The sequence below is a fragment of the Zosterops lateralis genome (genome assembly GCF_965231275.1).
Source record: "Zosterops lateralis genome assembly, chromosome: 2".
NCBI classification, from domain to species: Eukaryota; Metazoa; Chordata; class Aves; order Passeriformes; family Zosteropidae; genus Zosterops; species Zosterops lateralis.
This window is the reverse complement of record NC_139763.1, coordinates 3,917,893-3,941,678: the sequence shown is the minus strand read 5'-3', so window position 1 is coordinate 3,941,678 and position 23,786 is coordinate 3,917,893. Positions and strand designations below refer to the sequence as shown.

The 23,786-nt window shown below is 38.6% G+C and overlaps 1 protein-coding gene across 1 annotated transcript in view; it reads left to right on the top strand.

Annotated features, from left to right (window-relative positions):
• The window catches only part of BRWD1 (bromodomain and WD repeat domain containing 1), a 41,621-nt gene extending 18,194 nt beyond the window's left edge, over positions 1-23,427 (top strand). Inside the window, exons 21-41 of the mRNA XM_083854528.1 lie at positions 431-571; positions 1,969-2,054; positions 2,947-3,142; positions 4,327-4,446; positions 4,545-4,652; positions 4,987-5,111; positions 5,210-5,292; positions 5,647-5,758; positions 8,817-8,878; positions 9,647-9,802; positions 10,359-10,479; positions 12,065-12,190; positions 12,728-12,803; positions 13,291-13,335; positions 13,434-13,580; positions 14,264-14,416; positions 14,716-14,885; positions 16,260-16,495; positions 17,218-17,406; positions 17,855-18,832; positions 21,323-23,427. Coding sequence (XP_083710654.1) covers positions 431-571; positions 1,969-2,054; positions 2,947-3,142; positions 4,327-4,446; positions 4,545-4,652; positions 4,987-5,111; positions 5,210-5,292; positions 5,647-5,758; positions 8,817-8,878; positions 9,647-9,802; positions 10,359-10,479; positions 12,065-12,190; positions 12,728-12,803; positions 13,291-13,335; positions 13,434-13,580; positions 14,264-14,416; positions 14,716-14,885; positions 16,260-16,495; positions 17,218-17,406; positions 17,855-18,832; positions 21,323-22,467 — 4,575 coding nt within the window. The 3' untranslated portion in view covers positions 22,468-23,427. The remainder of the gene's footprint in view (positions 1-430; positions 572-1,968; positions 2,055-2,946; positions 3,143-4,326; positions 4,447-4,544; positions 4,653-4,986; positions 5,112-5,209; positions 5,293-5,646; positions 5,759-8,816; positions 8,879-9,646; positions 9,803-10,358; positions 10,480-12,064; positions 12,191-12,727; positions 12,804-13,290; positions 13,336-13,433; positions 13,581-14,263; positions 14,417-14,715; positions 14,886-16,259; positions 16,496-17,217; positions 17,407-17,854; positions 18,833-21,322) is intronic.
• Positions 23,428-23,786: the final 359 nt, after the last annotated feature.

The window sequence follows — 23,786 nt, the reverse complement described above, 5'->3', positions numbered from 1 at the left end:
GTGTCTTAGGGTTCAAAACAATTTGACACAAGACTTCTGCTCCACGATCCCCTTTACTGGGGGTTGAAACAAGATGATCTTTAAGGTCCCTTCCAAGCCAAACCATTCTCTGCTTTTATAAGTACACATTGTAGGCAATTAACGTCTTGATTCTTTAAATACATTCATCAGCTGATGTGAATGGAGCTGCCACAGTAGTTTATAAAGAATTTATAAATTTCTTAGAACGATTAATAAATCTTAAATTTGGAACAGCAAATTTTGAACTTTGGGCTTACATGAAAATTATTTCTTGTGAAAGGAACTTTTAACTTAATAATGCTGTTTCAGTTTTTGCATCCAGCAGTGCTTTTAGCCACCCTTTCCCACTCATAAAAATTTGCCAGATAAATATTTTTATTTAACTCCTTTCCCTTCTTTTATAAATTAGAGCGACTCTGAGTCTTCATTGATCCAATCGAAGCGTCGACTGCACAGACGGAAATATTCCAACTACAGAACACGGAACAACATTGAACAGCTGGAATCCTCTGAGGAGGAGAGGGACAGCTGCTTTGGCCTGATAGAGCAGGTGAGTTCTCTTCTGAGTTTGGACTCAGCCCAAGTTGCTCAATAAATGAAATTTCATGTAGATGTGTCTTTTCTGTGTTAAACTAGCAAACAAAAAACCCTACTCCTTCTTTTTCCAGAGAAAATATTTCTTTAAGCATCATCATTATTAGCACTTCCCAAACCTGTTGTGTTGCTTTAATAAAGACAGTATTTCCTGTCAGATTATAAATGGCTCAGCTGGTTTTGCTGAGAATCTTCTAAACTAAATCCACAGCCTAGGGCAGAAATCTGATGGACAATTGGTTGGTTTCAGGTGTCATTTGGAGTTTAGGTGTGTTTTAATGTTTTTCAGTGGAAATTTTGAAGGTTCTCCCTAATGTGATTTTTTCCGCAGGGTCTTTTCCTCTTGGGCTGGGGTGGCACAGGGCTCTGTGGGTAACAGGAGCTTTTTGTTTGTGTCTGATGTGTTACCAGACTGTAAATGGGTGATAGGACTGCCTTTGTCTTGCCTTGCCCACAAGGAATTAGTTTTAAACTGAAGTGGAAGGAGCAGAGAAGCTCAGACTTGTTGGAGCAGTCACTTTGTTAGGGAAAAACAGTGAACAAAAGGGAAATTAGGAAATCTTGCAAGTAAGATGAGAAATGAAATTCCTTAGAAATTGACTCTCCTTTCCTTGCCTCTTAATGAAGAATTTCAGTGTGGCTAAAAATAATAAACCACTTAAACTGAATGAGAATTTCAGTGAGTACTGTCTATCAGCACAGTGTATGAAAAGGCTTTAGTGAGAGGGCTGTTGGCTTTGTTACTCTGAAAATGACAATCAGCTGGACCAAATCAAACACTTGAAGGTACAATTGAAATCTCATGGGATTTTCTCTTATTTTTTAATTTTTTTTTGCTTGATAAAACACAACTTGAACCATGCATCATACTGACTCACTTATGGAAAACACATTTAAAACATTATATTAATGCAAATAGTTGATGAGGAGCAATCAGAAAATTAATAAAATCATAATATATTTTGGTGTGTCTCTGCTGTTTAGCATTGCATTTAAATACATGCATGAGTACTCCAGTTAGTACTGGGTCAATCAGTTGATGCTAAGGGGGGGAAAAAACACCCTTAACTGATTTCAATTTGTATCACTAATGAAAAAAGTCATAGCAGAGACAGAATATCCCCTTTGTGTTTGGAGAGAAGGTGTGACTGTTTGTCTTGATCTGTTCTTTTGTAATGTAAATTCTTCCCTGTCAGTCAGATTTTACATGCTTTTCATGACCTGATTACTTTTATTTTCATTTTAACAACTTTTTACCAAACTTCTTTTAAATTTGATAATATGGACAACATGTTTTTAAGTTTCAGGCCCTTAAAACATAGGTTTGGCTTGAGTTTGTATTTTTAAATTTAGGAAGCTGAAGAAAGTGAGGGCTCTGGCTCATCTGATGAAGAGGAAGAGTGGAGAAGTGACAAGAAAAGCAACAGCAATAGTTCTAGGTAAAGTGAAAAAACACATCCCATTATGAGTTTTGCTTGGATTTTGACAGATTAAGAGTTGTATGAAAGCTCTGTTGTGCTTCAGATGTGATTGTGTGATGATAATAATAATAATAATCATATAAGGTATAATTCATATACTTCACTGATACATTGTATTGTTATTTACTGTTCCATTTCACCAAAACATTTCTATTTTTTAATGTAACTCCAAGCCCCTCTGATTTTTTACCATATGGCAAAGAGAGATGAGAGTCTGGAATATTTTTATAGTGTGTTTTGTTTTGGTTGGTTTTGGAGGAATGAAAAATTTAATTTGGGATTTTTTTTTTCCCCAACTTCGTTTGGGGAATTTTGGGGTGTTTTTTTTTTCCTTGCTCTTAAAAAAACATGTAAAACTCTGAATTGTTAAAAATTTCTAGGTTTATGTAGAACTGTTATAGATAAGTTTTTTAATCACTTAATTTTGGTTTTTTTTAGATATTCTTTTAGAATTCTGTAGTACTAGAAATAAAAAATACTCAGAGGAAATGTGTGGATGTGTAGCTGAGATTTGAATAAGTGTAAAGAATTTAAGCAGCATTTGGTTCATTGTTCCTTAGGGAGGGCTCTTAATTAATCCAGAATTCCATTGCACAGCTTTCTTGAATAGAATTATTGATTTTAGAAATCACCAGACTTGAGTTGTTTAAAGAAATAGGCTTTGAATTACTGGATTCTCCCAAAAATTCACATTAACTTTCAAGTCAAGTCACGATTACAACAAGGCAAAGCTGTTTTGACGTTGCTTTCAACAACACTTGCTATCTGCTGGTATTTTTCTGAGAGAGCTCAGTGTTCTGAGGTAGTGAGAGGTTGGTTGTGTTTTTGTTTCCCTTCCCTGTGTGCACAGCGATTCCTCGAGCCGATATTCCGACTGGATCGCGGACGCCGGGATCAACCTGCAGCCCCCGGTGCGCACCTCGCGCAGGAAAGCGCTCAGGTACTGCAGCACGTCCGAGGAGGAGGTGTCAGCTGAGAAATCCTCGCCTCCCAAGAGGAGAAGGAGGAAGAGGAGGAAAAAACCCAAGCCAAAAAAGCAGGACGAGGTACAATTTTCATTTTTTTCTGCGCAATCTCCAATTCATTTCTCTCCTAGGGGTTAGGTCTCTTGGTTAGAAACTGTTAAAATAATGGTTACTGCCATTAGCCAAGGATCCTTCTGTCACCACACCCAGGGTACATGGAATTGGTTTGGGATTCCCAGTGTGAAGGATCTGCTGATTTGTAGGGAAGAATCTGCATTCCAAATGAAGGCACTTTCATTTTCCAAATGAAAAGGGTTCTCAAGGTTGATGGTATTAAAGGGGAAATGTGTTAAATAAGTATCAGTACAGAATATCAGACTATTTCCAAGGGATAGAACAAGAGGGGATGGATTTAAACTGAAGGAGGGCAGGGTTAGATTATATTAGGGAGGAATTCTTGACTCTGAGGGTGGTCAGGCACTGGGACATGTTGTACACAGAAGCTGTGGCTGCCCTGTCCCTGGAAATGTCCAAGGCCAGGTTGGATGGGGCTTGGAGCAACCTGGGATATTTGAAGGTGTCCCTGCCCATGGCAGGAGGTGGCACTGGATGATCTTTGGGGTCCCTTCCAACCCAACCCATTCTGTGACTCTCTAACTTGTTTAAACTGTCTGAGTTTTTACCTGTTTTAATGCACATGGGACACGGTCACTGCATTGGTGGTGGCCATTTTATACTTAGGTTGAATTTTTAAATTTTTTATAAATTACTGTATTTACTCTATTTTAAGCTACTGAATTTTTTAAAGTTAATTTAAATAATTATTGTAAGTTACAATAACTACTCTTAGTTGTTTTCTCTCATAAATGAGTAAACAAATTCTTCTTTTAAGCCTGGGATAATTTTGATACATTTGGTCTGTTTTTCTCCCTGTCCTTTCACTTTCTTCTAAGTAGAATCAAATAGTTTCTTGCAGCTTGATTAATTTTTAATTGGGTACTGAGACTGTCATCTAAATTATAAAACTTTCTGCTAAGCCCTGCATAATAATGACTTGCTCCCTAAAATCTCCAGATAGGAAAAGAATGTTTAGTATTAGAATTACAAATACAAATACAACTCAAGCAAAGCCTTGGAGGAAATTCTGCTGATACTGTTTGGAAATGCTACAGATTAGTCCTTTATAAGTTAAGCTGTTGTCTGCCAAGTCAGAATGGAATTTGATTTGTGTAGAATTCATGTCCATTATATCTGATTTTGTGAAGGCTGATGATGCTGCAGCACAACCAATGAACTTGGAGTTGTCTTACGACTGGCACCCTCCAGTCTGGATCACAGACACGGCTCTCCGAAGGTCCCCGTTTGTCCCTCAGATGGGGGATGAGGTAGGAACATGGATTAAAATCTTCCAATGCTTCTGATTGTTATAATTGCTAAATACAGGAAAACAGTCACTGTTTGGGCTTGTTGGGGTGTTTTTTAGGTGATATATTTCCGACAAGGGCATGAAGCTTACATTGAAGCAGTGAGAAGAAATAACATTTACGAACTGAATCCACACAAGGAGCCTTGGAGAAAAGTGGTGCTTAGGGTAGGTCTGCACTGAAGGTTCTGTGGGTTTATAACAGTCTGTGACTGAAGAATTTTATTGTTAAGTTTGCAGAACATGGATTTGTGAGGTTACTAATATTTCCTGATGGGAAAAGTGTGCGCAATTATCAGATTGTCTTCAGAATTTTCTGTGGGAAGCCAATTGAAATACCCGTGTTAAAATCCTGAGGCTGACAGACTGCCTTCCACTGAAATCTCAAATCTAATTTCAGTATTTTGCATGTGGGTACAGTTGGTTAATTCATGTTAAACTGACAGTTCTCTGCATGGTCCCTAAGATAAAACTTGCTGAAGCTGTTTGTTCTTACCTGTAGGATCAGGAATTGGTAAAAATTGTTGGAATTAGGTACGAAGTTGGTCCTCCCACGTTGTGCTGCCTCAAGCTTGCCTTTATAGATCATGCCACTGGGAAACACACAGACAAATCATTTTCCATCAGGTATGTGCAGTTTTAGTTCCCTGAAAATTGTTTAAGAATATATTTCTGTTCTTCCTAAAGCCCTGAGACACATGTGAGTGATGATTTTTTTTATCCAGGTACCACGACATGCCAGATGTCATCGACTTCCTTATCTTACGTCAGTTCTACGACGAAGCCCGGCAGAGGAACTGGCAGGCCTGTAAGTGTTTGTTGAGTGCTGGACTGAACAGTTTTGAAATCACAAATGTGTCCTTGGCTAATGGCTTCATGTGCTGTTTGTAGAGTCAGAGGGTTCTTTGCCAGGCAAGAGTCAGAAATTTGAACCTTGGAGGGACTGCAGTGGGTGTAAATACGGTCACCAAAATACGTATCCAGACTGTTCTGTTCCCTTTTTTTATTTTAAAGCTAAATAACAGGCTTACATATCAGTGGATCTAGAACTTTAATTATGGAGAGAAATCAAGCACTACATTTATCAGAAGTTGTTCTGATTGCCTGTGGCAGGCACAGAGTTTAAATCCTCCTCTCAGCAGAGTATCTACCTTTTCTGCAGCCGACAGGTTCCGCTCCATTATTGACGATGCCTGGTGGTTTGGGACAGTGCTGGGGCAGGAGCCTTACCAGCCTCAATATCCAGACAGTCACTTCCAGTGTTACAGTGTCAAGTGAGTACAAAAAGATTTTATTCACAACGTTATTAGAGTGCCTTTGCTCTCACACAACTGCCTCATTGATACGAGAATGTGTAAATTGTTCACTTAAATTATTTTACTCCTGGAATTGTCACTTCTTAATGGGCTTAGATTGCTGCTGTAGCACAGTGTGGATATGTAATAACTTGTGGCAACTTGTTAATGAGTACTAATATAGTAAAAGCAGTTGTGGACCTCTTCACATTTCCTGTACTGAGTAATTCTGGGTCCCTTCCACAAAGCAAGCAGTGCAGTTTTCTGTGAGCATTAATTATTGGTCTGCACTGATAGTTAGTCTGGGGATGCTGAATCTGCTCTGTGGTTGCTGACATCGAGGTCCTTAGGCCTCAAATCCTCACACTTTGTTTTTCACATTGTGCACCCTTTTTCATATCAACAAAGAGGCCTTCACACAAAGGAGAGGAATGGTAAACAAAGATATCTCTGGATTTCAGTGTTCACACTCAGGATGTTGACCTGTCCTGCCCTGTCCAAGCTGTCTGGAATAGAATCACAGAATGGTTTGGGTTCGAAGGGACCTTAAAGGTCATCTTGTTCCAACCCCTTGCCATTGGCAGGGACACCTTCCACTATCCCTGGTTATTCAGAGCTCCAAACAGCCTGGCCTTGGGCACTTCCAGGGGCTAGATAGTCACAGCTTCTTTGGGCAACTTGTGTCAAGGCCTCACCACCCTCAGAGTAAAGAATTCCTTCCTGGTATCTAATCTAACACTTCCCTCCTACAGCCTAAGGCCATTCCCCCTTGTCCTTCACTCCATGCCCTTGTGAAGGTCCCTCTCCAGCCTTCTTATAACCCCCTTTAGGCACTGAAAGGATCATGTTGGGATTTTGCTTGGTTTGGTTTCCCCAGCAAGGGAGGACTGTAAGGAGAATAAACAGTGAATATTCAATATTCCTATTTCCATCATGCTCAGAGATAGTTCCCATGTCTTATACAGTACAGTTAATAGTCACAGTTTCATTGTTGGAGGACTTCTTAATCGCTTTTTCACTCAAAGGCTTTTGAACCTGTTGCTCACCACAGAGAAGGGAAATTTTATAGCTAACAGGCAATCCAATGAGACTGCCAAGATTGTGTTGCATGTTTTGGTTCCTTGTCTCATCTACTCATCTTCTCTCTTAATGATTTTCCTTGGTGGGAAGGTGGCAATAACTCCCAGACTCCAGTTCTTGCCTGTTGCCTTCTCTTCCATATTCCATCCATTCCATATGTTCTGTTGTGTACCACAGATGTTCCTTAGGGGCAAGTTCAGGTGGGCTTTGGATTTTTCTTGGCCAATTCCAAATCAAGTTTTGAGTTACAAACAAAAACCTGGTACCAATTTCCTGGGCTCCTTTCTCCTGTAAGACCTAAAGGATATTTCAGTATTTTAATGCATCAGCCTTTAACAGAAAAGTAGAGCTGCTCTGAAGGAAGGAATGCTGTGTTCCTTAAGATCCCTTTCCAAAAGGACTTTATTCTACCTGGCCTCACAAACAGCTCTTCTAGAGCAGAATCCTAAGATATGTGTGTGAAAATACCTGGAGTGTTTGGCAGCTGTATTTAGGTTTTGTGACTTGTCTGGGTCTGTTGCTCTTTTTGTCACAATAACTTCAATTTATCGCTGTTACTTCAATAAATAAATTGAAGATAATTTTCAATTTATTTGTTATTTTATTGGCAAGACAATAATAGGTGTTTGTGTAGAAGCAGCTTGATTTATTATGAAGCTGCATTACCTGGATGAGTGAAACTTAAGCAGAATTAGGTGAGGTTTAAGTTATACTCAACTCTTGATAAAGTCTTACATGCAAAATTATTAATTAATATATCCATTTGTGAATATCAACAACTTGTGAAGTATTGTACAGTAACTGGGGAAGAGAACTAAACAGATCAACCTTTAGGACTCTTAGTTCATAAAAATCCAAACAGGCTGAATCATCCAAGTTTTCCTGAGGCATTGGGAAATCCAAAACAACAGAGAGCTGCTCTTGCCAGAGCAGGGGTTTAGTTATAAAATACTCTGAGCATGATCATTTCAGTTTCCAGTTGGTTTGAAAGAAATACACAGAAGGCATTAGTCCAAATATCTGAGTTTATTAAGGCATCAGAAGTAGACCCAGGAATTTGGAGAACTCTGACAGGAAACTGCTGGCAAAGCTCTGGAGGGAAATTTGTGAACTGCACTCTGATCTATTTGTTTCTGCTATGTGCTTGTAATAAAAACTAAAAATGGGAACATAAGGATTAATCCAGCTGTAGGAAGGATCCAGCACTGCATACAGGGTACTTCTGCCTCTCTGGATCAGTGAGATGTGAAGATGATCCAGTCAGATTTTTCTTACCTTGAAAAATGCAAAATTCATTGGTATTTTCTGTGTTTTTAAAAGCATGTAAAAATCTACCCAAATGTGATGAGATTTGGCGAAATCTCAGAATACTGTTCACACCTAACAGTTCAATATCAGGGTGAATATTCAGATCTGCCAATAGCACTTACGTTGCTTTTGCTTTGTCTTGGACTTGAATTAACTTCTGTTTCTTCATTTTATATTTGTTCTTTTCTTTGTTTAAATGTGCTCTGCCCCATAAATTTGCATGCTAGCACATGAAATTCCTCACTTCCTGTTCTCCTTAATCCGTGAACTTGCACAACTCCTGCTGTGATCAGCAAGAAAAATCCTCTGCTGTATTTTTCTCAAATCTTCCCCTTGATGTTATCTCACTTTTCCAAACGTGCAGCTTGTTTTTCGTCTTCATCTTCTTGATACAATCTCTGTAAAATTGATTTATGCTTTGGGTAAATTGCATACAGCCAAAATCAACAGCACAATTTTAATCTGAAATTGATTATGAAGAATGTTTCCTTTTTGCTTTTTGCAGACCAATGCCTTTGTCTGTACATGTTTTTACAATGTATTTTGTCAATACCTGCAAATAGCTGTAATTTAAATGTGCTTGGAGGAAACACTTCTGAGTCAAGGTAACTTGAAATTATTATTTTATTTTTTTTACTTGATGAATCAGATGGGACAATGGTGAAATTGAAAAGCTGAGCCCATGGGACATGGAACCAGTCCCTGATAATGGTAGGTAGAAACCATTTAATAAAACAGTTTAATGTACTTTTCCCTCTTTCCACTTCCTTTGTTTCATGCAGGTAGTGGGCCTGAAGTGATTCCTGTCTTAAAGGCAATCTTGATTCAGATTTAGTGAAATAATTTGAATATACTTATGTTTTTTCCTTTCACATCTTCCAGAGCAATTTTGAAAAAAATAATTTAAATGTGACTATCTCTGTTTAAATCTCTGACATACAGAATAAAACCTGCTACTTCCAAATGTCAGGTTTCTAAAAGCATCTCAAGTTTCAAACTATGAATTTGTTGTAGTATACTATAATACAAGGGGATGCAAGAGGAGCATAAATAATTTCCAGTCAGCAAACCCTTACTGTACATAGTTTAAAACCAACATTTTATAAAGTTTGCTGGTCAAATCCAGATTATCTGTAAATAAAAGAGTGGCTTTTGTGGTTTGTCTCAAGATTTCACTTTTCCAGTCCTTGTCAGTACCAGCTGGGAGGAGGGAGGAAAATTTGGGAGATGCTGAGGAAGTCGTTACTGAATAAGCTGTCAAAAAGATAATAAACTTAATTCAAAACTGCAGAAAAACAGAATATACAGCATTTTGCTGTTTGTATCCATTTTGTGTAATTTTTTCCCACAGCCTTAGCATTAAACTCTACTTCAAGGCAAGGATTTTTCTTGCCGGTTGCAAGCATACAATTATTTAATAACTGTGAGTGCTCAACAATTTATCTTGTTCTCACTCTTTCCCTAATTTGCTCTCTGTAGTTGATCAGCCTGAAGAATTAGGAGCAAGTGTCTCTGTGACTTTGGAGGAGGTGGAGAAGCTCCTGTACAAACCCCAGGAGGGGGAGTGGGGGATGAAGTCCCGTGATGAGGCCTGTGAACGAATCATCCGTGGGATTGATCAGCTCATGACTCTTGGTGAGTGTGAACCGAGCTTCAGGTGGTTTTCTCCTGATGTCACATTTATAAACAGAGCCTGGAATATCCGTGGCATACTTTAAAAATTCCTTTTGACAAAGTACTTCAATGAGAAAATGTTCTTCTGTGCAGTTCTTTGAGTTTGTACTGAGATCTTTATGATTTTGTACATCATTGGTTTTATAACACCCAGCTCACTTGTCATGAACCTACTTTGAAATAGAATCCCAGAATGGCTTGGGTTGGGAGAGAGCAGGAAGCCAACCTTCCACTATCCCAGGCTGCTCCATGCTCCTGGCTTTGGACACTTCCAGGGGCAGCCACAGCAAATCTGGGAATTCTATTCCAGGGCCTGCCCACCCTCCCAGGGAACAATTCCTGCCCAATATCCCATCCAGCCCTGCCCTCTGGCACTGGGAAGCCATTCCCTGTGTCCTGTCACTCCATCCCTTGGAAATTGTCTCTCTGTCTTTCCTGTCAGCTCCTTCAGGCCCTGCAAGGCCAAAAAAATGAGGTCAAAGAGTTAAATTTTGCTGTTTTTGCTGTTTTTAACCAGACATCTCAGCAGCTTTTGCTGGCCCCGTGGACCTGTGCACGTACCCCAAGTACTGCACGGTGATCGCGTATCCCACCGACCTCAACACCATCCGCACCCGCCTGGCCAACAGGTTCTACAGGTCAGTGCTGCCAGGGGAAACTCCTCTGGGGACTCTTCAGAGTTACAGTTCTTTTGGTTTAGGGCAAATTTTGGGAGGAAACCTTTGAATGGGTTTTTTTTTTTGGACAGCAAAGCTAAACGGCCTATCCCTTTAGCTGGTTTGGGGAAAGAATTTTTTTTTTTTTTTGAGAAGAAGTGGAAAAAACTATTTGAGAAACAAAATGCTTACAAGTATAAGGAATGTGAAACATTACTTATATGAAACAATAAAACCTCTCGCCACTTTGAAGAGAGATGGCAAAACTGAGAGAAGTTCTTGCTGTGTTAGTTTAGCTCTTTTAGATTTTTACTAGTTTTAGTCTGACATTCTTTCTTTGAGAAATTCACTGTTTGGTATCAGCAAATACTAAAAAACTCCCTGAAGTTACTTCAGTGCTGATGATAAGTCAGAATTGGAAGTGCTGTCCTTCAGTTATTTTGAACTTGGAGAAGGTTAAGCTCTTGCTATTTTCAGAAAGGAGCTTAAACACCAGAGGTGAAATGTTAAATATTAACAGCAGCATTTTAAATAATAAAAACTTAGAGAAGAGAAAGAGGGAAAAGTGTAATCATGACAAAGCTCTGATTTGCTGGATGTGCTGATCAGCTTGAAAATAAATTTGGATATATTTTTCATCTGGATCTTCATTCAGCATGTCTGTAAATACAGTGAAGAGACATTAACAGTGATTTTCCTCCTGTATGAGGTGGAAAAAATGTCTTGGGAAATAATTAGAAATTCTGTAGGTGAAGAACTGCAGACTTGTGATATTTCTGCTTCACAGGTATAAGGAATTGGGAAAATGAATTGTAAGAAATGAAGTGACATGCTTGTGGCAGCTCATTTCTATCAAGTTACATTTTCAATTTGTAGCAGTTTCTCAAATCTGTCATTTTACAGGGACACTGTTCTCAGTGGTCAGTTGGCCTCAAAGCAAGGCCTTTAAGGGAAGACAGAAAGGGACATCATAGCTGGGATGTCTTTAAAAATGTAATTGGACAAAGCTCTTGTTACTCCTTTTTAATTGCTTGTGCTTTGTATTTATTAATTAAAAGTTCCTCAGCTATGATTCAACTTGTGTTCCATTTCTCTGGGCTTTGTAACAAGCAGCTTCTGATATTTCCAGAAGAAATGTGCTAATTTAGAGTAGTAATTAAATTATACTCTTCCCCCTCCTTTTGAATAAGTCACATGTAAGCTTTTAAAAATGCTTATGTTTTTAAAAATTCCAGAAAATCCACGGTCCTTGGGATGATTTCAGTGGTATTTTATGATTTAGGGGTAACAAATGATAGTGCTTACTTGGCCAGCTGAATTAACTGAGTTTATATCACAAACTTTCTAAGGATGAATTATCAGTAATGAGTTGGGAAATGAGCGATGGAACACGTACATTGTTGGTTTTGCTTCCTTGGTTTTTTCCATATGAAGGAAAAGTTTGAGACTGCCCTAAAGGGATATAAAACAGAGGACATTTATATGGAGAGAAAATTACAGAGATAAAAATTTTGCTGGTTTTAAGCTTTTCTTTAGTATAAAAGGTGCAATATTTTCTAATTTGAAGGAGAATTTCAGCCTTGGTTTGGGAAGTCAGATACATTGAAAGCAATGCCAGAACCTTCAACGAGCCTGGGAGTGCAATTGCCAGAGCTGCAAAAAAAATCACCACCCAGCTCCTAAAGTTTATCAAGTAAGTGGCATTTTAATCTAAATACTGCTTGAATCCTCATGTTTTTGGACAGTGGAGAGTAAAAACAGCTTCATATCCCTTTGTGGTGAGCCCTGCTTTGACTCTTTTCAATGCACTATGAGGACAGGCGTATAATTCTGAGTGTTACCTTAAGTACTGAAATGTTTAGCTTAGAGGCATTTTAGCTTTTTCCCTGGTGTTACAGCCCCAAAATGTCACTTGGCATTGAGTGTTAAGTAGCTCAGCCTGTAAAAAGTAACTTCCGTGCTGTCCTGTGTAGAAGATGCTGTTGTAGCTTGTCTGACTTAAATGAAAGGTTAAAATAAACTGAGAGGTTTATTATGAAATGAGTGTGGGCAGCCTTCCTGCAGCTGGGCAGGCTCCTTTAAAATCCCTAATCCTGATTTTTATATTCCATTTAATACTCAGTTACTGTCTTCCCTTTTATATGGAGCACTTGGTTGTGGCTGAGTTTAATTTAGGAAACAACAGCTCTGGTTTTGCTCTTCCACTAACAGAGATTTAATTGCATTGCAGTGACCAGGACTGTACAAACATTTTTGAATTATGTAGCACAACAGATGATGAACAAGATTGTCATGATGCTGATCTGGTAAGTTGGGGTTTTGGTGTGGAAAATTCCACTAATTTATGGTGGTAAGAAAATACCAGCAATCTTCAAATATTGTTGGTAAAATTGCTGAGTTATTTATATAGCTAATGCAAACATGGACTATATTGGGAATTTTGATGAATGTTTTATGTAATTTATTATCAGTGAATTGCATTGCTGGTAATATTTAGTCACTGAAGTTCAAAGCTGTTGGGTAACTTCTCTTTGCAATTGCTGATGGTGGTTTCTCCTTTTCTCAAACCACTGAAGATTCCAGACTCCAGGTCTTGTCCTTATCTAGGATATTGCTTTCCAAGTCTCCTAGATGCTGTATTTTATTTTTTATGCTCATCTTCTGTCTTATTGAAAGAATTAAGAAGAAAATTTAATTTTGCCACAGTCCCAAATTTAATGACACTTTTAGCCTCCATCACTTTTTTTATTTTTCCCTACATCACTTTAAGATAATTGATTTTATTTTGTGCAGGATGATGAAAAATGTGTTCCAAGAACATCATATAGAAGAAGAAAAGTGAGTTGGCCAATCTTTACCTTACACCCCAAATCAGGTTGAATTTTTTCTTGCTTTATTCCACTAATGCTTTCCCTAATTTTTTTTTTCCCCTCAAGGGACGGGGCTTAAGAAAAGGAAAAAGCCAGAAAAGTGGATATGATGAAAACTGTTGGAAGAAGCAGTGCATGGAACTGGTGAATTTAATTTTCCAGTGTGAGGATTCTGAACCTTTCAGGCAGCCAGTTGATTTGGATCAATATCCTGTAAGTTGTACTTGATAAACTTAACAGATTGGTTTTTTTCTTGCTGCTTTACTGTGCCTTGTAAGGGAATTATTTTAGAAAGATCTGTATTTTCTTAATTAAAACGAATTTCTTGAAGGTCTAAAATCCGTTTAGTGAGCCTCAGCTATGAATTTGATCTTTTCCCTCTCTTTTAACTGTTCATGGTAATCTTTGTACCCCTTCAGTCTCTTTTTTCTCTAAAAACCCAACAAACCTAATTTAAAGGACAAAAACTTCTTTACAACACAGAACTTTTCCTGATGACTCCACATTTTGAGTTTGAGTCTCTCTTCAGGTTTTAACAACATCTTTGGGCTCTCCAAAAAAACAGGAACAGGAGAGAAAGATTGAGGTGTTTTGATGGGGTTTGATTTGGGGTTTTTTGTGTTGTCATTGTGTTTTGGGGTGATTTTTGGCTGGTTTTTTATACCAGATCTGCTGCTTTTCACAGTAAAATTCAGGGGATAATGAAAAGGAGTTTTTAAATCATCCTGTCTCAGCAGAAAACTGTTACTTTCTGCTGTGGTGCTTCTCTTTCCACTGCTGCTGAAGATAATTTGTGTGATTTTAGCTACTCCTAAATGACGGAAATAAAATTCAAAAGGGATATTTTTTTTCCTTTACACTTTTCACAGAAATCTTTTCTTCATATTTTTTAATAGGATTACAGACATATTATAGACACTCCAATGGATTTTGGTACAGTGAAGGAAACTCTGGAAGCTGGGAATTATGACACTCCAATGGAACTGTGCAAAGATATCAGACTGATATTTAGTAATGCAAAATCTTATACTCCAAACAAAAAGTCAAAGGTAGCTGTTATAATATCTTATTATTATAATGATGTCTCATAATATTAATATCTGGGGATTTGTGAATGTCTTAATGAAATTAAATCTTATTTTGCAATTTGTTTATTAGTACTTTTGATAAAGCTGCTGATTGGATAGACAGTGGGGAGAAATAGGACAAAAATATTTAATATATTTATTTCCTGTTACACAGGACTGCCTGTGCTTTTCCTGTTGCTTTTCTGTGCAGTTTTCAATATTACAAATGCTAGTGTTGGATCAAAGGCTCTTTTTTTAACAGAAACCATTTCCTTATCTAGATTTACAGCATGACCTTGAGATTGTCAGCACTGTTTGAAGAGAAAATCCGAAGAATTGTTTCAGATTTCAAAAATGGGCAGAAACAGAACGAAAAGCTCCGGAGGAACCAGAGGTACACGAGAAGATTTAATAATCAAAGCTCAGTGCAGCAGCCCACCAAAATGCTCAGGTAATCAAATTATGGAGGTATAAATATTTATCTCAGCTGACTGATATTCATATTGACTCTCATATTTAGTCTTTGAAGAGGAGAACAATTGGGTTTTTAAATGGTTTGTAACCCCAGTGAGACACTTTATAATTTTCATGCAGTAGGAAAAATATGTTAAAACCAGGGGCTTTTTTATAATATAAAACTGATAAATACAAGGAGATAAGAGTAGAAAAGGTGGGATTTTTCTTTAGTATTTGAATCAGAAAATCAATATATAACTGAAATAATGAGGAATGAAACAAAGATTTACTTGTTGGATATATTACAAAGATGAAAATCGGCATAAATGAGGTATTTAGTTACATACAGAATAAAGTGAGTTCTATGGAATTTCTAGAAATTGTCACTTGCTGTAGCATTCAGTTGGGAGCCAGATTTGCCTTTTCTCTTTTTGAAGGCAAACAAGCTTTTGACACAGCTGCTGTTTGACATGATTAACTCCTGTTCTTAATTTGCATGTGAGACAAAGTGGGACAAAATACAAAAGTTAAATGTGTTAAATTACTGAAACTGAGCTTTTCCCTTCTGCTGCTGTCCAATCTTCCTTCTCTGGCAGGGAAAGGATAGGAGTAAGAGTTTTAATTAAAAAAAAAAAAAATAACCACACACCAGGATAGGCAGAAATTGTCTTTTGAATCTCATTTGTGCCCATACCTGGAGAATTATGTGTAACTGTTCAGTGGGACACAGCAAAAGTGAGGTTTGGGATAACAAGAATTTATCCACTGTGTCCACCTGGATGAATGTCTGAAAAACTACAATGTAGGGAAAAAACTGACAAAACAGTTCTGTAGGTGAAAATAATGGACTGAGCAGGATGACAGGAAGCAGTCAGGCATGTGGAGGTAAGGAAGGATCAACTTAGTGAGGTTTTCTTTATTTTAAACTGTGAACTGTCTGTAAGGTTCCACCTTCTGTGTGTGTTGGGAACTCAGTTTATTGTGGAATTAAATTTACCTGGATAGCATTTAGTTGAAAGCTCATGTGCAGTTAACCAGAGGCTGGGAATCCAACAGGAATTGAGGCTGCTGCTGCAGTGAAAATGAGAGAACATGAATTGTCTGGAGGACATTCATCATTAAATTCAGTTTCTCAGAGCAGAGAAAAATTGTCTCCTCTTGCATGACTTCCCTAGGAGTGCAGACTGTTATTTTAATGAAAGTACTTCATGTTTATCCTTGCCAGAGTTAAAATTGTCCCATACACATTAGCTCATAAAATACCCTTCCAGAAATGCAAAATCTTATTAAATGTTGTTAAAACACATAATTGCCTTCTCTCTCCTAGTTTTACAACCTCTGTTGCTTTTACTACTTTTGCTCTCACTAGAAATCTGAAGCAGAAACCACTGAAGTCTCAGGCCAAACTTGAATCTGAGCAGGAAGATTCTTGTCCTCAGCCTACCTCAAGCAGAGCCGCCTGTGTCACAAGCCATAAACCCAGCACCGGCTCCTACAACCAGAGCTCCTCGGGAGAATCCTCGGATTCTGCCTGCCTGGCATCCTTTGAGAGGAATGGGAAAGCCAGATCCACAACACTAACAAATTGTTCTGCTTTATCATCAGGTCAGAGTTTAGAATTGCTGCCATTTTCATTCTGAGTTGTTAAATGAGCTTTGCTGTTTTAACGTGAAAATTTTTTTACAGGAGGTTTGGGGGTTTTCGTGTGATGCAGAATTTTTGTGTGTTTCACTGGATTTTGGACACTTACATTATTTACAGTGATTGTTATAAAAAGATTTGTGTACTACATATATTTTTTTTTGCTTTGAAATCATGTAGAATACAGTAAGTTTATTAATTAAATCTGTCAACAGGGAAGCAGTATTTGATAATTGATACTATATAAACTATAGATTACATGCCCATATATGTTATATAAAAATTGTCATCCACAATTAGCAAATGACAGAAGTTTCTGAGTCTTTTTCTCTACACCTCCCCTTGACAAAAATTCAAATAACAGAATGCAAGTTCTGGTAAAATCTGTTAGAAAATGTTCTGTGTTTTGGAGTTTTTCTAAACATGCTTTTCACTTCAATCTGGTGTTTGAAAAGAGCTGTTTTATTTTAATTGAAACTTAAATACAGAAGCTTCCTGTCACCGAACACTGCATGAATATGGATTTTGTTGAGGTATCAGTTTGATCCCTGTAAGACTTTCAGGCATGAGAATACATTTTAAAATAATGTGAGGAAAATTCTGAAGATTCCAGGATCAGCAGAGTGTAACTCTTAACTGGAAGGCGTTTAGAATTCTAACTGCCAATTGCTTTTGTGTTTTAACAGAGAGTGAAATAGAAGGTTCTGGGGTTTCTTCATCTACTTCCTCTTCATCTTCATCCTCCTCAAGCAGCTCAGAAGACAGCAAAGGCTGTTCTGGGGCTCCTGTGTCCTCTCCCCTGCACAACGGGGTGTGCAGGAGGAACAGCAGTCGCAGGCTGACTCGGAACAGGGCGGCTCAGAGGAAACAGACAGGTAAAGTGGCAGGAGATTGTTGTGAACAGCAAGAAAAGTCCAAGTTTTTATATTTATATATTTATAAGAATAACTGACTGGAGTTAGTATTTTTTAAAATCATTGTATGTGTAAGAGATTAATTTTTAAATTGGTGCCAATTTTGAAACTTTCACTACACTCAATTTAAAAGATTTTGTCATGACTAGGGGAAGAGGGCAGAAACCAAGAGCCTGGTTAAAGGGAATGACTTGCAACATTATTTTAATGAAAATGCAGCAATTCATAAAGAAGTTCTAGTTGTCACAAAACCAGAATTAATCTGAAATTCATGACAGCAAAAGCACCTGACTGTCACTAGGAATATATCTCATGCATCATGTCTGTGGGTTAAACCAGTCCCAGTTTTGACAAGACTTCAAAGTTGCTATTTCATATTTCAGATATAAATCACTGCTGTCCTTTACAGGAACACTTCTTCAGGAGAATGGGAATACAAGGAAAACAGTCAGGAAAAAGTTATATGGAAGCGACTCTGAGAACACTTCGGCAGTGACATCTGAGTCCCTCAGCAACAGCAAAGGCAGGCACAGGAAAACCCCCCGCAGGAGTGCTGCTGTGGCTGCCAACAAACTGAGGCTGATGAGTGACGTGGAGGAAGAGGTTTCCAGCTCAGAAAGCATCGGGATCTGCAGGAACAGGAAGCTGCCACACCGGAATGCCTCAGCTGCTGCCAGGAGAATGCTGCTGGAGGGATCTGAGGATGAGGCAGGCCTCAAGTCTGAGAGTGAGAAAGAAATAGAAGAGCAGCTCAGCAAGAGGAAAGCTCTTTCTCAGACTGGCTGCTCTGCTCCACGAAGGAAATTCGTCAGTGAATCTGAGAATGGAAGCTCGGATTCCGAGCCCGACGCGCAGACCACGCAGAAGAGCTGGCAGAGCAATGGGCACAAACAGCTCCAGGGCTCTGTCTGCTCTTTGTCTCCCAAAGTGAAAAGTCCCACCTTGGACCTTTCAGAGGAGGACTCCAAAAGCCATAATTCTGAGGGTGAGAGCAGCCAAAAGGTTTTTGACCAGTCAACACCTGCACATCACAAGCCTGCAGTGAGTAATTCTGAGGACGAGGTGGACTCTGAGTCGGACAGGTGGAATGGCAGGAAAGCCTCTGGGCTGCAGCTGTCTCCTCCTTTAAAAAAGGCAAAAGTCCTGAGTGATTTAGAGGACACAGGAGAATCTGAAGCAGAAGCCAGAGAGGAGGAGAAGAGCTTTGTGTGGGAGAGCTTGGTGCCCACCAGGATTGTGAGGAGTTCCAAATCTGGAGCTGCCTCCAGCTTCCATCACTCTTCTGATTCGGACTCGGAGAGCGATTCCAATAAAAGCAATTACTGTGAAACTTCTGCAAAAGCAAAGATGAGGAAGAGGAAAGGAAAAACAAGAAACGTTAGAAAAGGTAACATTTTAAAAGTTGTTTTCTCTGTTGGTTAATAGAGATAATAATTTGTTAACAGAGCAAATCTCCGAGAGTGCAGAGTCTTCTCTCCCTTTGTGCAGCTCCTTATTTTGAGGATTTTGGTAACTAAAACCCTCTGGTTTGCAATTCTGTTACTTGCTTTAATTTTCTGTTGAGATTTTCTGTGCTACAGCAGATTTACAACTATTTTTTTCAGTTTGAAGTAACTTTATTGATAATTTTCCAAAATTAATTTGATAGAAAGGTGTTTAAATTGTTCTCAAATCCATGGTGTGCACTAGAACCTGAAATTTGATTTGACTTTGAGATTTTATTCTGTCAGTGATGTGTAGAGTCCTTAACACAGTCAGGCACTTGGCAGAAGTAAGATTTATATTCCAGTTGTTTCAGAAAGTTAAATCCTTTTCTTTTTGGGTTTTATTCTGTAATTTTATTTGTCACTCAGATCTTTGTCCACTGGCTGATAATCATTTAAAGAGTTGGGTTAGGATTGGGGTTTTTTAAGGTTATGAGAATGATGCTGCTGTTTATTAAACCAGGTCATGTACATCATGCCTTCATATAATCAGGGAATGGGTCCTGATTTGGAATTTAAAAGTCTATTTAGAGGTTGATGTTCAGTGTAATCCTTCCAAGCCTGTCAAGGTGCTTTAAGAATCTTAAGAAAATTATTGTCTATTAAGATGACACTGTCTTGACATTTTCCACAAGGAATATTTACTTGTTTTGTCCCAAGATCTTATATTTAATATTTTAATATATTTAATAGGGGCATCCTGGTAGAGTTTCTATTTAAAAAAAAAAATGTATTTTTTATATATACAACTGTAACTATATATGTGTTTATACACACTGCTCAATTAGCCAGCTTAACAATTTATGTGGAAGCTTTGCTTTGGTTTTTTTGGAAATACATATAATAAAAATAACATATAATCTATTTTGATATGTAAAACAGTCTATATGTAGTTCTGTGATGTACATTATGCTATAGATAATATATATTATAGGTATGTACTGTTTAGTATGGGATTTTATATATCAGAAAAGACTGAAAGCAAAGTTTCCAGATAAATTGTGCCAATACCTTGTGGGCTGTAGTGCCCCCTGCAGCTGAGCTGTTTGGAGCTAAGGCTGGATTTTCCTGCCCAATATTCCAGGTTTGGCCTGAGCTCCAGACCTTCACATCTTTGTGTCTTTTAAAAGCTTTTCCAGTTTCTGGGGGTACTTGGTTTAATGCTCCTTCTTTCTGCCTGTGTCACCTGGCTGGGCCTTTGCAGCTTTTAATTCTGGATGTTTGGTGGGGAATTTCAACACATTTCATTATAGATTTGTTCCAAATTTAAGATCTCTTATACAAAGTTTAATTTTAATATTCTGGCAGTGTTGCAGAAAGGCTGGACTTCTTTGTTCTTTAGCCTTGTGTTCCAGCTACTTAATAATATTGCAGGAGAGTGTATAATATAAGATCTAACTCTTCTTTGTAGTCTGTGGATTAATTCACCTTTTATACAGCACTTTGCAGTGAGCAGCAGAAATGTGTTGTGCTTTGGCCGTCAAATCACACAATAGAGCTACTATAAGCAGTAATGTTCATGTATCATTTCTGGAAACTCTTAACAAAGAAAGGAAATTAATTATCCTTTAAAAATGTAAAAATAGGAATATATTGGAGTGGTGCATAAGAGGATCTACATTTAAATAAGGACCAGATTTGGTATATGAAGAGATTGTTAATATTGGTGCTCAAGCTGGACATTGGAATTTATGTCTCATAAATTTCCCTCTTTATTTTTTTAAATTTGCTTCAAAAACTTTTGGGTTTTTTTTTAAATTCATATGTACAAATTAATTTATTTAGAAAAGAAACACTGATCTTCATAGTATATGATTTGTACATTGAATATTTGTTTTAAAACACAACATAAGCAAGTTCTGTATTAATTAAAAAAACACTGAATGGAAGATTCACTGTTAGCAGCAATTTGAGTGTTAAAGTCACTAAGGATCTGAAGGGTTTCAATGTTCTCCACCTGAAACCATCTAAAATTGTGAAACTTGCATCCACATGAAATATTACAGTTTCCTTTTTAAGATAAAAAGGCCTAAAATGTGTAATTAATGTTGCAAGCTTTATTCTAGTAAGAAAAAATTAACTTTTAATGATACAAGTATTAATAATATGATAGTATTTGTTTGCTAAGTGAGGGAATTGGTAATTTCTGAGCTAATTAACAGGGTGATGCTAAAGAAAGCTCTTTGGAGACCATGAAAAGTGACAATCTCAAGAGTTAAAAGTACCCCAGGATACCGATGGTATTTTTAGTAAAGAATCGAGATAAATTGCACTTAACAGTTGAAATCAAAACAAAATTCAGTATTTCATTAAAGCTGGCAGCGTTTGGACATAATAAACTAATGATTTCAGGAATGCAAGACATTAATAAAGAACTTGTCTTTCTTTTGCAGAGCCAACATCAGAGGAGGGCGGCCAGAGCGCCAAAGTGCTGCGGAGCAGGACGTGCATCATCAACTACAAGAAACACATCAAGGTGTCCAGCGTGGGGGAGAAGAAGAACCCCCGCAGGTGTGCCACGCTGGCAGCCAACAAGATCAAGATCATGAGCCACGCAAAGGAGGAGTTATCCAGCTCAGAAAGTGTTTACCCAGTCAGAAAGAACCGCAAGCAGCTCCAGGGCGGCAGCGTGTCCTCAGCCTGCAGGAAGAAGCTGTTCAACAGCTCGGAGGTGGAGGCTTGTTCCAAGTCTGAAAATGAGAGCGAGCAGGTTTCTGGCAGGAAAAAACCTTCTTGCTCAGAGTCTTCTGTTTCTAGAAGGAAATATATTATTGAGTCTGAGAATGAAAGGACTGACTCGGAGACAGAGACTCAGCAGCAGAGTGGTAATAACCACGTGCAGCCACACAAACCCCTCCGTGCTGCAGCTCTGAATAATTTTGACTACAACTCTTCGGAGGAGAATTCCACAAACCACAGGGTAGAAAATGGGAGCTGGGGGGGTTCTAGGCAGGCAGCTTCAGCCCACAACCATTGTACGAGTAACTCCGAGGAGGAGGTAGATTCTGACTCAGCTAAACTTGAAACTAAAACCACCAGAGTAGCAGCAAATAAAAAACCCAGAGCTTCTTTCAAGAGATTAAAACCGGTGGAGGACTTGAGAGAAACGACAGAATCTGAAACAGGGGGCAAGGAAAAGGAGAAAAGCTCTGTCTCTGAGGACGTGGAGGCACCAGGGACTGCAGGAAGCTCCAAAGCCAACTTCACCTGCCTCTCCTCAGACTCCACAACCGACACCACCATCTGCAGCGACGCCACGGACACCAGGAAGCGCAAGAGGAGATCGAAACCCTCGGTCAGGAAAGAAACTCTCAACTATGACTCTCTGAAACCTTGCAGGAGGCCTCAGCGGAGGAAAAGGCGGAAAGGCAGCCAGGAGGAGCAGGACTCAGAGATGGAGGTGGAGTTCGGGGGGTGCCGGCGGGCGCGGCGGCGGCGCTCCAAGATCCGCACGCGCAACGGCGGCCGGCGCACCGTGCGCTACAACGACGGCGACGACGACGACAGAGCCCTCGAGGACGCCGCCTGCGAAACGTAACCTTAACAAAAAAGGAAAGCCCAACCCATCTCTTCTTTTTTTTTTTTTTCTTTTTTTTTTTCCCTTTTTTTTTTTTTTTTTTTTTTTTTTGGTAATAGCACTAGAACTGCCGATGGGTGCTGGCTCTTCTTTGTCCTACATTTCAGGGAATATATTTATATTTTTCTATGAAAAAGTTATGAATGTGATTTAGAATGATGACTTGCTCCTTTTTTTCATATTTTTTGACTTGCACTTGCCTGCCCATGTAGCAGCATTTAGCACAGATGCCAAAATGTGCCTCATTATAGGGGCAATTTTTTTGTCTTTACTGGTATTTTATTACATATAAACAAGAGTTTAAAAAAATGTTAAAACACTGCAAACAGGTTAATGGCAGTATGTTGAGTATTATTGTTATGGGTGCTGCAATGAAATACTACCTAGGTCATGCAACATTCAAAAACAGGTTTCAAACATCTCTAATGCTGTATGAAATCATCTACAATAGTAACTGGCTTCTAAATAATAGTTCACACTCTAAAAACCTGGTAGATAAAAGAGAATTGAAAAGGCTGATAACTTCACAGCTTGATTCAGTGCAGGTGTTAAATGTTCTGTACTGGCATTGCTGATAAACAGTTACCAGCAAAGAAGTTTTATTTGCCAGTTCCAGAGGCTTTGGTGAACAGAGGGTTCTGCTGACAGGTAGTACATCATTAATGTGACTTCTATACTGTAAACTTTAAGATTATGAAATGCAGGTGAACTCTTGGGCCTAAAGGGGTTTTTGTGTGTTTTCTTTATAAAATAGAAAAACAAACAAAACACTTGTTCTGTTTTCTTTATGCGTGGAAAGCTTGAGGTGCAGGATTCTGACATTCCAGACCTTTTTTTTTTTTGCTACATTTCTGTTGTTCCTCCATATTTAAAGTGTTTGAATGTTGGATTTCCCATTGATTAAACGTTACCAGTTTCTGAGCATTGCAGTACATCTCCTGTTTTCACAATGTTTGAGGTGGCTCTTGCTGACCAAGAAGGAAAATTTCTCCAGGAATATATATGGGGAAGTCCCTGGTTGAACACACAACAACAAAAACACACAGCAACTCTAAATTCTTAGTTTTCCCTGGAATTGTGCTGGTGGGAGCCCCACAATGGCTGCCCCCAGCCCAACACCAGGAATCTTTCTGCTCCTTCCCCACTCCAGGGTTCCTCCTCTGCTTTGCACCTTCCCTTTCTCACACTTTGGAAAAGCTGGTGGTTCCTGATTTCATCATTCAGCAGATGATGTGGCAGAATATCAGATTCATCCTGACCTAGCTCATTTGAACTGAAAT